Raw genomic sequence first — 14646 nt, forward strand, 5'->3', positions numbered from 1 at the left:
TGGTATTGATATTTTAAATACATCAATGAGTCCTCCCTAAGTAGTAATTAGTGAGATAATTGAGCCTGCGAATTCATTTGTCATATATTTGGAATGTATCCGGGGAGATTTGTGTTTGTAGAGATTCTCGCAGTCTTTTCTGACGGGAAGGATGTCCCCAGGTGCAGGACAGGTGATGTCTGCGTCATAGCGTCAGCGCCCCCTGGGGGTTGGAGTGAGGGGGGCTGCAGTTTCCACAGACTGTGTCCGTGCGTAAAAGCGCACAATCCACAGGCGCACTCTTCAAATCTCACCTTCGGTTCTTCTGATCCTTCAGCTGAGAATCGAAATAACCAACAACTAGTCTCAAACCTTGACTGTGGCACTCGCCGTTACAGCTCCTCAAGCTTCTATTTTTAAGGGCTGATTTTTTTTTCCCCAGTACAGATTTATTTTTCTATTCTATACATTTTTATTCTACATTCAGTCTCTCCTGTTTTCCCACTCCTAAATACACACCTGAATCATTATTGGGTGAATCTATCTATCTATCTATCTATCTATCTATCTGTCTGTCTATGTTCAATTGATTAAACGGAGTTGAATTGTTTAAATGGTAAAATAAGGACAACTTCCGGAATGACTGTTACTAGGGAGACGGCTGAAGCATAGTGTCAACTTTGGGACGCAAACTTCGCATCTTTACCTCCAGTTAAATGTGACACTCTACAACGTTTTGTTTCGTCTTTCGTTCGTAGACGTTGAAACCGTTTCCTTCTCCCCGGAGACAGCGACATGTCGCAAAGGTAAACGGCAGTTTCCGTTGTTTGCGAGTTTAGCGTTAGCTTGCCGTATGTAACTTCCACTTGCTAGCTGCATGGTTAGCCGCATCCATGCTAACAGCGTCGTCATGTGTTCTCCTTCGAAATATGTTTCCACTCATATTTACCTGTTCCCAACAGGAGACACAGCCAGAGTACTCAACGTACACACAGGACTCGACACTAGCTGTCTCTGTTAAAGCAAAGTATTGCGTACAAATATAAGCCAAGTGTCGTTCATTTAAAGGCATCACAGTAACACTTAACTAAACAATTTGAAAAAGTACATCGTCACATAAAGTAACGCCCAACAACATGCCAGAAATTAAATGTACTTATTATTTAACTTATTTACATTTTGTTTTCATACCACGTGTTAATGGTCAGCAGTTTAAAGGGTAGGTTCACAGCTTTTGAAATTATAAATCAGCTGATATGTTTGCCAATGCCAATCTGCCCAATGATGCAGATTTTTTTTGGCCTATAATTTTTCTTGTTCCCCCTTCTAACTGAATATAATACAAAAATAACAGTTTAATAACATTATATCTTAACTTAAAACATCTCTAGGAATGACTGACTGAGGCTCCTACAGGTGATGATCAGAACCACAGTCCTATTCAACTTGTCCATTACCTCATGATACAAATGATTCTATAGGTTTTGTTTGCTGTGAGAAAATAAACAACAGTGAAAAGCATTAATGACTGATACAGGCTGACTGAGCGACAATATAAGGAGCGTACAATGAAAAGTTGTACTCAAAAGGACCACAGGGTGGCTCTCTAACACCACAATGTGTGCAGCATCAAATGACATAAATAAGAAAACAGATAATTATCCTTATGTACAGTAAATGCTTTAACACACTCAGAACAACTAATAGCAGTGAAGTAGTATTCGGTTTGTATATGAAAAGGTATTTTAATATTTTTAGTATAAAAGTATTGCTATTTTTGTTTTTTTAATCAAAATTGTATGCTTTAGCAGCAGTCAAAGCCAGGGGCATTTTAAAGATTTTGTGGGCCCCAGGCATAAGGGAACTGGAGGCCCCAACACAGAATCAAACCAAATTAAGCAGCCAAATAGCACTGGACCAAGTAGGGTGCTCCCAAGCATGCTTTAATTGCAATATCTTGTACATAGCTGTATCATAGGATCTAAGGGGGAGTTTCAGATTGTTTTTGCTGTAGACTAATGGAATCAGTCATTTTTTGGAGCCCCAAACTATTGACTTCCCTGTTGCAAGTTCCCTGGATAAAGCAAGAGGTTATTTTACACTTAAGTTGAGTTATAGTTAGGTTCTTCATATCCTGTTTTTTAAATTGTCTTTCCTGTGCACTTCTAGTCAGCAAGTGTACACTTGTATGACTCTTTATAAAATATCTGAAAACAATGATGGTTTCTAATTTTCCAGGACATACAATAAGATGTGGGCAGATGCTCATTTAGAGCTGAGTCGCCTGCTCACTGAGGAGCTGCCTGCTGAGCCCCTCCATCCGGAAAAAGACCGGGTTGTGTTCTTCCAGCGTGTGGCCATGTTTTATGTGCGCTACATCCAAATCTTCAGACAGCTGGAGACAGTTTACGACCTGTTGGTCCACCCTCAGAAGAGACGAGTCATTCGGGCGATTCTCGATGGTGTGATTGGGAGATTGTTAGAACTGAAGAATGAAATGGTGGAGAAAGAGTTTTCAGAATACCACTACATGGATGATGTGCTTCACGACTTAAAGCTCAGACCTGTAAGTTTCATACTCTGGAGCAAGATTAAAGTTAATTGGATTTCTTCAATCTCACAAGAGCATTTACTCTGACTTATCAACACCAGACAATAGCTTTGTCAGTGATGTCTCTTCATAACTCAGCAGCTTTTTTCCTTGTTGTCATTTTAGGCAGACCTTGAGATACCTATCCCTTGCTATTTCGTCACAGAATGCAGCAGAGAACTCAAAGAACGAAAGACAATGCTGACAGAAATCCTTAAACTGGTGCAAGTCAGTGAAAGGCCGCAGGTAATCTAAAGGAGCCATATTTGAAAATGAAGCCTGCTTTTTTAGGCCACGGCATTGTATTTTGTTACATATAAAGTTTGTGATTTTCATTCATTATTTGTTAAAAGTAAGCGTTCAATTTATTTTGTCTACTTCTTTTTATTAAAGCCTCCATTGTTGAAGAAAATGAGTCCAGAGGTGGCAATTAAGATCATTCAAGTGGCAGAGAGGGCCCGTCAAGGACGCTTGAGGGCAAAGTTGAATGAAGAGAGCAGAAATATGAACAGGATGTACAGAACCAAGGAACCTGAACCAGCTGACATTGAGTTGGCAGCACTCTGCATTCAGAAGGTCATGAGTTTAATAGTACTTGCCTTTTCTATGAGCTCCTGTTTTTGCCTTGTGTTGTCTTCCATACTGACAGATTTGGTTGAAAATTTTTTTTAGGTATGGAGGGGCCACGTAGAGAGGAAAAAGACAAAGATTGCTCGGGATGAAGAAATGATTTTTCTGGGAATGGTGAGTAAAATGAGCCATTTAGTTGTGCTATTCACATACTCTATGTGGACAAAGGTATTGAGCCGTCTGACCATTACACCATTCAAATACATACATACAGTATTTTGAAGTATATGTAGTTTGACAGCTTCCACAGTGTTTTTATAGGAATTTGTGCACATTAATACTATAGAGCATTTATGAGGTCAGGCACTGATGTTGGATGAGAAGGCCTGGCTCACAATCTCTGTTCCAGTCCATCCCAAAAGTCCTTGATGGGGTTGAAATCAGAGTTCTGTGCGGGTCAGTCAAGTTCTTCCACACCAAACTCCAAGTCAAACCATGTCTTTATAGTCCTTGCTTTGTGCACTGGGGCACAGTCATGTTGGAATAGAAAAGGGCCTTCCTCAAACTGTTAAGATTAAGATAAACTGTCACGTTAGGATTGCTCTTCATTGGAGATAAGGGGCTGAGCGCCCAAAGCCTGATTAAATCACCTGAATTCACAGGTTTGACTTTGGCTACTTTTGTCCATATAATGTACAATATTTATTTTATATCATTTTGCCATTTTCACTTTAGGCCATGGATCCAAGACACCAGGTGCCGTGTCCAGCAGAAATCAAGGCCCAAGCAAATGAATCTTGCACACGCATTAAACAACAGGAGCACGAGGAAGACTTCCAGAAGTCAATTTTAGCTGTCAGAAAACAACTACGAGATGTGGAGAGTCATGACATGAGTGAGAAAATGAAAGACCAAATCCGGGAGTGGTTCATTGAATGTCGGTGAGGTGGCACAGAGCAAGGCGGTTTAATTTTAGCTGTCATCGTATAATATTCACTCATTCATTGTCCCTGTGGATTTCCTTTAAACAGAGATGCTACCGGATCATTTCCAGACTATCCTAATGATGAGGACGGAGGCTCAGCTCTCATCTTTGCAGAGAAGAACCCTCAGCAGGTTAAGTACTAACCCAGCCCAAACTATGGTTAATTGCATATTTCTTCAATTATATACAGAGGGAGAATGCTGTTTGATGTATTTGTTTTTTTTTAGTTAATGGAAGAAATAGCTGAAAAAGAAAAAGAGGATTCAAACAACAGACCAAAAGTGAAGGAGGAAAAGAGGGAAAAGGGGAAGAAGGAAAAGGGAAAAGCAGAAGAAGTATGAGCTTTGTTAAGTATTATTTTTACATACTGTATATAATATAACAATGAAAAAATTCTGGCGTTATTAACCATCAAAAAAATGTGATAACTTTCCTTTGCATTGCTTGTTCTGTAAAACAATATAACCGATGACCTTACATTTTGAGCCGCAGGAAGAGGAGGCAGGGTTGAAGATGTTACCTTCTGCTTTTCTGTCTGACTTGGAAGTGGAAAACAAAACCTTTGTTGGTACGTTCGACCTAAATATGGTGACAAGATCTTATGTCAATCCTCAGTATAGTAATATTAACATTATTATCATTTACATAATCCTTAGATTTTTGGCAAACCCGTGATGAGTGCACAAATTTCAACCAAAGGCACGAGGTGGAGCTGATCAAGGAAGACAAGAGGAAAGTCATGGAGGCAGAGCTTCGAGTGCAGGTGATGCTGATTACAGAACTTACAATATACAAGTCTGTTTTTTTTTTTTTTTTTTTACTACATTCAGTTTGTAAATCACTTGTGTTTAAATGTGATTTCTGTGCTTGTATCAGGTAGATGAGCAGATGAGACAAGAGCTTGCTGAATGGAAGTTAGCTGTGGACAAAGATAAGGGTGGTAAGACAAAGGCAAACGCTAAGGTACTAAAGTGACAGACGGTGTTTTCAGATTATCGTGACTGGCTTGGGCTGTTTTCCTTGATATTTGTTTTCATTTAACAGAAAAAGAAAGGCTCTAAGAGTGGAAAGAGGAAGAAAAAGGAGAAAGATCTGACAGCTGATAGGTGAAGGCACACAGAGTGGATATATGAACACAATGAAATGTATGAGTCAAGTCAGTCAATGTCAGCAAATACTGGGCAAAACAATTGCATTATTTATTCACATCTGCTAGGACTCTTGAGTCTCTGTGTCAGGAGCTGGTGGAACTGGGCTTGTTGAAAAAGGCCAATAATGTTCATCTGCAGGATTATTTGGGTAAGATTTTTAATATGATTTGGTGTAGACTGCTTTGTCAATTTATAGAGCTTTAAAACTGTTATTGTGATTCCAATTAATGTGTTGTCACAGTTAATTTGGAACTTTGCGGTTGTGGTTAAATGACTGTATGTTGTTGTGTGCTGCCCTCTTCTGGCACGTTTGTTAACCACAGCGTTATGATCACAGTTTTTCTTGCAATTTCCCCCTCTGATAAATCACCAGATGAATAACTCATGCATGTATTTCTTGTTCCCTCGTTCTCAAAGGGGACTTTAGCTACCTTGGCACAACACTGAGGCAGTATGACATTGAGCCCATGCCATCATTGTCAGATGTACGACAAGTCATATCTCTATATGCAATTTTACCACTAGGTATGGAAGCTTTTCACCTCGTAAAATCAAATAAACCTCACTGAAAATCTGTTTGGGATTTGGATATAACATGTGCATCTTCTGCAGGCTCGCAGGTGGTTCATGAGAAAGCTCCTCTCATAAAGGCCATCCTACTGACAGGGCCGACAGGTGTTGGTAAGAAGATGTTGGTCCACGCGATCTGTCACGAGACAGGCGCCACCCTGTTTGACCTGTCACCTCTGAATACTGCAGGAAAATACCCAGGCAAGAATGGCCTGGCCATGATGCTTCACATTGTCTTTAAGGTAAGACACCTGGATTGGAAAGAGTCAAATTTACCTTTTAGAACATCTATAATCATGATGAATGATCTTAAAATCTGAATTTTCACCTACAAAACGTTACATCTAAATCCTAACTTTAAATACAAAGATGGTCTGTAGTACGCAGAGCCGTTTATTGTCATTACAGTAGCCACTTCTATCTTAAGTTTAATTTATTGTGGTGGTCTTAGCATAAAGTTTGAGATTCTATGAATGCTTATAAAAAGGTTATACAAAAATATATACATTGTGACTAGTCCACAAAATAAAAATGCAAAAAAGTAAAAAGCCTTTATAATTGTTCACACACAGGTCGCGAGATTGCTGCAGCCCTCTGTAATATTGATTGAAGATGCAGAGAAAATGTTCTACAAGAAAGTTCCCAAAGAAGAAAAGGAGGTATTGCCTACACCTACATAATGAACTCTGGGTGGTAACATCATGACACTGTGATTTCATCTCTTTAATTTGTCTAAAAAGTTAGATCCCAAGAGGTTGAAAAAAGATCTGCCCAAGTTCCTGAAGATGATCAAAGGGGAAGATCGTGTTCTGATAGTTGGTACAACTCGAGATCCTCACAGTTCTGATATTAAGTCACTATGTAAAATGTACAGCAAAATCATCCTTATCCCAAGACCTGATTATGGCTCAAGATACAGTAAGAAAATACTTTTTTATTTTGAGATTCATAATTATTGTATTCGTCATTCGCTTGGTATGAAAAATGACCTTTATTACTATTTGCCTTCAGTTTTATGGAAGCAACTGATCAAAAAGCACAGCGGTGAGGTAACCAAGTCCTTGGATCTCAGCTCTCTCGCCAAGATTTCTGATGGCTACACTCCAGGTCACATGGTCCAGGTGATCCAGAGTGTCGTCACCAAGCGTCGCATCCTTCAGCAGGCAAACAAACCCTTGACTGCTGCTGAGTTTGTTGCTCCTTTAGCCAAGATTGACCCTGTGTTTCAGGAAGAGGAAGAAGCCCTTAAAGTACAGTGGATAAGTCATAATTAAGTTTGCATTGTTTTATCGTCATATTATATTAGTGTAAACATCTCTTCTCTCCCTAGAACTGGTATGCAAAAACACCTCTGGGAAAGAAAAGGATTAAGGCTGCTACAGGAAGAGAAGAAGAAGATGAAGCCCCGGTTAAAGGCAAAGATAAAAAAAAGAAAGGGAAAAAATAAGTCAGTCATTACATTTCAATTTTGGCAGAATTAAAGAAACCCACATGTAACATGATGATGCCCAGAGTCCCCATTATCTCCCCACAGAATAAATAAAAAGCTAATGTAGCAACCCAAAAAGGAACAGTGTTTTTCTCACTTACGGCAGTGACATGCCTGTAAATTGGTGCGATGGTAGATGATCTAAAAAGCACAATAAAGACATCTCTGTATTGTTAATATAACTTAGTTGAAAGAGACAGAAGACACAGGTCACTTTTTGATTCTAAATTACAATCACCATTCTATTTGTGTTCATATCCATAGTTTATAATCAGTATTGTGTACTATTTTTGTGATATGCTTCAGTGAGGGGATTCACTGTCTGAAACTTATTAAGATACAGTATTTATGCCAATAACATAATCCTCAGCTCCTATATCCCATAAGTCAATGACATATACACTGATATGATCTAAAACTAATTTAGTGGCCTGTCTCTGGTGAGCGGACATCTATAGCTATAATTATCAAACCCAACCCTATGCTGTAATTAGACATGCCAAGATTGTCTTGTTATATATTTTTTTTGGTCAAGGGCATCTTATGCTTTACTGTATGGCTAAAGCTGCCTGGCAATGACATGTGCTTAAGTGGTTGACATTCATAACACACCACTATCATACACCACACACAGCAGCTGAAAAGTGGGTGTTTTTATGGGTCACATTCTGGGATCAGTCGTCTTTGTCAATATATTATATTCAGACGTGCAGGACATAATGTGTTTAATATTGCTGCTGTCAGGTATACAGAGTCTTCATCAGAGGAAATGTGACATACAGGAGGGGCGAGTGTTACCAAACAAGGATCCAGAGGCTTAGGTGGGCTGTTCAGCTGTTTTGTCGAGTTCTAAATTCACTCAACACATCCTCACATTACCTTGATTCCTTTAACATTACTCTATATTTAGATTATCAATAGGAGGTTGCTCACGTAAAAGCCCGTATTTTAAGATGCCAAGTTAATCTCGTTGCTGTATTTAATATCACAGGGCATATTTTTATCCCTATTTTCAAGGAGTGCAACAACCTTTTTTTAAATCAGTACTGTAATCCAGTAAAACAGAAAATGGTATTGGAAAATCCTAAACTGACTGTTTATTATGTTTTGAGAAAGCTGTTAAATGATTCATAAAGAATGGCTTGCTGGAAACTTGAAAGGTGAAACTGCTTTGCTTCTGTGGGCCAACGTTCCCCCCCTCAGTGACGACAAGTTGTTTTTTGTGCCCCAGCAGTACTGCACAGAGATTATCCCGTTGATAGAGTTTCACTGGATTTAGGAGAGCTAAGTGACACATGCAGCTGTCTGTCAAACTGAGGTGAACACAATGCTACACACATTTGTTCTGTCTGCGTGGCTGGGTGAGGGAAGCCCATTAATGTAAAACAAGTTGAACACACACCTCGAGTCAGGAGGAGGTTGATATGTGTTCACCAGTTCAGTAGGTAAAATAGATGTTTGCATTTGCAGTGCTGTGTCTCTAAAATGTGCTTTTGTGCTTTTCAGGTTGTCAACCACTTCAGTTCAAGTAATGCCATTTTAACCTTTGATGACCTTTCAGTTTTGACAGTGGTGGGAAACCCCCCCCTCCCCGTTGCGATATGTGGACTATGATCAATCCAAACACAAATATGCTTCTTAGAACGTGATGAAACTGCAGTCCGACTCCTAGGACGTTAGTTTGAACTAGTCATTTACGCACATTTGATCTCAGATTACAGGGCGAGCGTTGAGGACAAACAAAGCAGTGTGTTCATTGTGTGTCACACAACATGCGTGGAGACGTGGAAATGATTCGGGTTACGTCTCACTCATTCCAGCACACGAGAAAACCATCAAACACACTAAGCCTGTTGTACACATTTTGATTGTTTTTGTTGGTTGAGGTGATGCTGGACATGCGTTGCCTCACTCTGTTCTAGCCAAAACTATCTTTGCCCTCATACTGACAGAAGGCTATTTTGGAGTTTAGTATGTGGAGACAGATATGTCAGCTGTTCAGCACTACGCTCCATCACAGCAGAGGAAAAAAACACAACGAGAGAGAGAGAGCACTGCTGCCTGTCAGCCTTGGGGACTGGGATATAGTTTGCAAACCTGGGCATGTTCTCCTTGGGCTAAACAATTGATGCTAATCTAAAAGGCTTTGTGAGAAACAAATCAAGACCCGGATTAGATCAACTGCCATGGATGTTTTATCCAGTGTTTTTTTCAGGTGAAGGTGTTTCAGAGGGTCTGCAAGGATACTTTCTTTTCTGAAAACACACATTTAGATGAAGGTGGGTATATCACTACATTTATTCTGATATGCTCTTGTTTTAGTTTGATCAAATGATTCTTTCAATTTGTGTGTTTGTGTACTTGAACAGAACCAAATCAATCACTACTGAAAATTATGTTTATGGAAGCTTTTGGTAAGTTGAGTCATATAATGCATGATTCAATTCGGAAATATCATTTTTCTTGAGATCACATTAGACTTCAAATCATATTAGACCTTTGGAAGTAATTAAGACAAATGTTAGCAGATTAAGTGTTACTGTATGACGCATAATGAAAAATCATATTAGCTGGTAGGTAATGAGGTAGAAAGGCTCCACATGTCCCCCTCTGAAAAGTTTTATATTGAAATATCATATTAATGGGTTTAGTAATTGGTCATTTTCATTTGGCCTCTTGTGTGTTTTGCACGTCCCTCTTCCTGAGTTGAGTGAATGCACCCCGAGAGAGGTGGCATCACAGCTGAGTCTATATTGGTTGTGCTGAGCTCAGTCAAGTGAAGTGACAGAGATTACACTGCTCTACATTGTTGAGGAGGAAGGACTGACACTCTATCACAGGGATCAACCATGCCATGTGTATGCATTTTCATGTTGCTCCTCTGGAAGTGATGGTTTATAACACTGTACTCTTGAAATAATGTATTTTTTGGTATGATTAGATATAGACTACATGATGTCATGTGTCTACAGAGTGCACCTGACACGAGCTGAATGTCGATACATGGGAATGAGGCGTGACTAGTTCAAGCAGATACAGCTTCGTGGCAGGAATAAGAATTGTGTTACCTGATGTGTACTCCTCTATGTGTGGTTACAAAGTAAACATTCACAGAGAAGAGCAGGAGACATGGGCGACAACATACCTGGTGGAATTGTAGCAGCTGCAAGTGAGTTTTCCTCTCAGGCTGTATCTTGAAATGTGGCTCTTACAATGTGAATGTGGGAATCTTTAAGGTCTTAATGTGTGTTTGTCAGAGAACCGGCTGCAGGTAGTGAAGGGTCTGGAGGATGTGGAGGTGTCCGAATGTGAGAGCTGCTCTTTTGAGGTGAAGCTCAACCTGGCCTACATCGAGGGTGTGTGGACCAGAGATGGGATGCAACTCAAGTGTAAGCCCAACTGCCGCATCAGTATGCATGGGAAGAAACACTCCCTCATACTGAACAGGGTGGCTCTGGGAGATGCTGGCCTGTTCTCTTTTGAGGCTAGTGGCATTCAGACGTCCGGCCGCCTCAGTGTCAAAGGTAAGGTGTTAACTTCCTGGCCACTCAAGTCCAGGTCAAAAGCCAAAGACCTGTCCAAGGCCTACATACAATGGGATAGCCTAATTCTTATAGTCTATGTCAGGAAATTATTGTTGTCATTAACCATGCTTGTGGCAGGGCTCAAGGGATGGTACATTTTGGTTTACATATGATTAAATGAATATTTAGTTTATAAAAATGCACAACTAATAACATTCTGATTCACCAGCATTGTTGTTGTTGTTTGTACAGCTACTGCAAATTACAGTTTAATCAATTTAACGACTGAAAAAGTCTAACAAGCATATGCATTAAGTCCTGTACAGTTTGCTTTTACTAAGTTTAGAATTTGGATATCTTTTGCCAGCTAGAGATATCCACATAGTGAAGGAGCTAGAGGATGTCGACACAGTTGAGCGTCAACCTGTGAACTTCACATGCGAGGTCAACCAGGTGGATGTGGAAGGTCGTTGGTACCGAGATGACTGCAGGATCAGAACTGGGGACAACATCAAGATCAGACACCAGGGCAAGTGACAGCAAAAGAGTATCAATACCCTCTTGTGTGTGTGTGTTGATTGTGAAATAACACAGGCTTAAGAGCCGATATCTCCAGTGTGTTTCATAAGTTGTAAATTTAAAGATAAGATATTAAAGATAATATTTTCCTTTAATCTACAGGTAAATCTCACACCCTGATGTTTACCTCAGTCAGGCCGGAGCATGCTGGAGAGATCAGATTCACTGCAGAGCGTGTGTCATCCTATGCAACGCTCATGGTTACAGGTGAGTCACCAGACTCTTAAAGGTGATAAATGTAAAGTAGGTAAAACAAGCATTTAAAATGGTTACTGCAATCCAAATTCAATGCATTACAGAAGCAAGTTGCCAAAGTTTCTGAAGTGATACAATTTCAGTATACCTGGCATCAAGTGAAATTAACCCCATTAACTAATATCAGTGTGTCAGCAACAGGCAGAGATTGAGAGGGAACGAGTGCTTTAAAGAGGCAGCGGATAATTCTCACATGATGAGATGACAATCTTCACCACAGGATAATCTGCCACACTAACTGTCCTCGTGTCCTCCTTCACAATATCCATGACCCTTCTTTGAGGTCTTCCTCTTTTCCTCCTGCCCAGCAGCTCCATCTTCAACATCCTTTTTCCAATATATTCACTGTCCCTCCTCTGCAAGTGACTAAACCATCTCAACCTTGACTCTATTTCCAAACTGCTACAACCTGAGGTGTCCCTCAAATATGCTCATTTCTAATCTTGTCCATCCTTGGTCTTTCTCAATGAAAATCTTAGCATCTTCAGCTCTGTCACCTGTAGCTCCGCCCCCTGCATCATTCTCATCTGTTAAGCCAGTATTTCAGTTTAACATGTCTTCTTAATCTGTGATGACAAATCATGGTTATTTTATTAATATGATAAATGTCTCCATTCTTCCCTTCTTCAGAGCTCCCAGTCCAAATAGTGCGCCCTCTGAGGGTCAAGGTAGCCATGTATCACTACCGGGGTTTGCTAGAGTGCCAGGTGTCACGACCTAATGCTCACGTCAGGTGGTACAAGAACGGAAAGGAGCTCCTGCCCAATAAGAAGTACCAACTAATCAGCCAAGATGTGTACAGGCAGCTGACCATTGATGACGTGTGCTCCTCAGATGAGGACACCTACACCTGCGATGCTGGAGATGATGAAACCTCATGTCTGCTTCTGGTGGAGGGTGAGATGCTTACTTACTCAGATGGTGCCTTTCTAATGTAGTATTGTTATTATAGTGTTAGGAGTTGTAACAGTAGTGGTAATGTGTTTTCCGACTGTACATGCAGAGCAGGCTATCGGCATAGTGCGGGGGTTGAGCTCGGTAGAGGTGATGGAGCCAGAGCCAGCGCTGTTCCAAGCAGAGACCAGCCTGAAATCTGTGAGGCCTCCCAAATGGACCTTGAATGGGGAGGTGCTGGAGCATTGTGCCGCGGTGAACATCAACAGGGACGGCGCCCTCCACAGTCTCCTTCTCACCTCCACAGATAGCACCATGTGTGGCCCTGTGCTCTTTGTAGCTGGAAAGAGTCGTTCCACTGCTCAGCTCACTGTGAAAGGTGAGTATCTCAGACTTGCTGAGTGTGGATGTGAAGAAAAAATTGTTAAAAGTTGTCATTGAAGTTATTTTGGTTTAAGTACCTATGTTAGACCATGATGATGTTATTATTCTGCCTCTGTTTGGTCTTCATAAACAGAGATGATATAAAATGCTGGATCCATCTGTAAATGGGCTGTGTCAATCAATTAATACAGACCTGACTGAGGAAGTTTTAGTGTTTATATAGTGGCAGAGCGGGGGTGGGTGGGGGCAAGAGGCATTTATCCTGCCATCTTGCTTTACTAGAGCAATGTTGAGAAACAAAGAGAAAGTAACATGGAGCCCTTTAACAATGGTTTGAACAAATTGAATGCTCTATCAGTGTTTGAAAAAGTAAATGCATTTTAAAAAATCTTTGCATTTTTCCCTTGCAGAGCGACCCCTTGAGGTTGTTCACCACTTGGAAGATGTGGAGGTGAAAGAGAACAGTTCTGTGACTCTGAGGTGTCAGTTTGCCCCATCTCCCAGGGTGGTGAGATGGTTTAAAGGTCGGACTACCCTGAAGACCTCGAACAAGTACAGCATGAGGAGAGAAGGGAAACGAGCAGAGCTGACCATTCATGGCCTGACAGGAATGGATGCAGGGCAGTACCGCTGCATGGGTGGAGGCTCACAGAGCACAGCATACGTTAAAGTAGAAGGTATGCTCATCGTGTTCATTGGTGCAACACTAAGTGTTTTAAGTATACTGCATCTTTATGTTCATTCGGTTCATTTCTTCGTACGACTGTCTTTGTGTTGTAGTGCGAACACTTAAGTTGGTCAAACACCTTGAGCCAGTGGAAATTGAGGAGGATGGCATTGCCTCTTTCTCATGTGAGCTCAACTATGTGGTTGCCAACGTGGAGTGGCTCCTCAACAATGTCCGCATCTACCCCAACGCCATCAACAGGATCCAGCACATGGGCACAATGCACAGCCTCACATTGAAGAAGCTGCGGCCACAGCAGAGCAGGGTCACCTTTAAAGCAGGCCTTCTCTCTGAGACGACACTCTTGAGAGTCAAAGGTGATCTGGGTATACAACTGCATGACATAGTTCGGTTGTGTGGTAATGTGAGCACCAATAATGATAATGTGAATCTCTTTGGCTCCAGAATGTCCTGTGGTTTTCCTGAGGTCACTGGAGGATGTAGTGGGAGAGGAGCAAGGGCAGGTCTGTCTGCAGTGTGAAATTTCCAAAGAGACTGTGACTCCTGTGTGGAGAAAGGATGGCATGGTTCTGACAGCTGATGATAAGCATGAACTACTCCAGTCTGGGAAGTCCATGGCACTGATCATCCATTCTCTCAGCAAAGAGGATGCTGGACAATACAGCTGTGACCTGGGCACCAGCCAGACTAAGGCTAAAGTCAGAGTACATGGTGAGGAGAAAAAAACATTTGGAAAGAGAATATGCTGTATATAAAAATGGATGTGAATGGTCTATATTTATATAGCACTTCTCTAGTCTCGATGACCACTCAAAGCTGATTTACACTGTAGATTCACAATATGACAGGTGCAATGACAGTTTTTGCAACTGGAAGTTCATTCACTTGGAACCGGGCACCTATTGGACGATACCAGCTGTCAGTCACAAAAGTGTCCACTAATATGTGCTGTGCTTTATCATCTATTTCCTTCTAAATTTGAACAGAA

At 40.9% G+C, this 14646-nt stretch overlaps 2 protein-coding genes across 5 annotated transcripts in view; both read left to right on the top strand.

The window, feature by feature from the left end:
• The first annotated feature begins 579 nt into the window (after positions 1-579).
• zgc:153738 (uncharacterized protein LOC558115 homolog) lies at positions 580-8385 on the top strand. 2 transcript variants are annotated; one of them, XM_058637457.1, is made up of 20 exons: positions 580-785; positions 2218-2545; positions 2696-2815; positions 2963-3145; positions 3242-3313; positions 3875-4080; positions 4171-4255; positions 4352-4459; positions 4617-4692; positions 4781-4887; positions 5001-5087; positions 5169-5230; positions 5341-5423; positions 5693-5800; positions 5888-5956; positions 6035-6087; positions 6418-6504; positions 6586-6763; positions 6857-7095; positions 7176-8385. In XM_058637457.1, the coding sequence occupies exons 1-20, from the start codon at positions 775-777 to the stop codon at positions 7290-7292; spliced, it is 2379 nt and encodes a 792-aa protein (XP_058493440.1). In that variant the 5' UTR covers positions 580-774; the 3' UTR covers positions 7293-8385. The 2 variants fall into 2 exon arrangements, with proteins under 2 accessions (XP_058493440.1, XP_058493439.1); XM_058637456.1 differs by having other exon boundaries at positions 583-785; positions 5888-6087.
• A 976-nt stretch (positions 8386-9361) lies between these two features.
• obscna (obscurin, cytoskeletal calmodulin and titin-interacting RhoGEF a) overlaps positions 9362-14646 on the top strand; it is a 42029-nt gene continuing 36744 nt past the window's right edge. For all 3 annotated transcript variants that reach the window (XM_058638933.1, XM_058638935.1, XM_058638934.1), the window contains exons 1-10: positions 9362-9613; positions 10436-10503; positions 10592-10858; positions 11226-11387; positions 11540-11644; positions 12323-12589; positions 12696-12965; positions 13381-13647; positions 13751-14014; positions 14103-14369. In XM_058638933.1, the coding sequence (XP_058494916.1) occupies positions 10464-10503; positions 10592-10858; positions 11226-11387; positions 11540-11644; positions 12323-12589; positions 12696-12965; positions 13381-13647; positions 13751-14014; positions 14103-14369 (1909 nt within the window). In that variant the 5' untranslated portion in view covers positions 9362-9613; positions 10436-10463. The remainder of the gene's footprint in view (positions 9614-10435; positions 10504-10591; positions 10859-11225; positions 11388-11539; positions 11645-12322; positions 12590-12695; positions 12966-13380; positions 13648-13750; positions 14015-14102; positions 14370-14646) is intronic.

This window comes from Solea solea, chromosome 9 (assembly GCF_958295425.1).
Source record: "Solea solea chromosome 9, fSolSol10.1, whole genome shotgun sequence".
Taxonomy (NCBI): Eukaryota; Metazoa; Chordata; class Actinopteri; order Pleuronectiformes; family Soleidae; genus Solea; species Solea solea.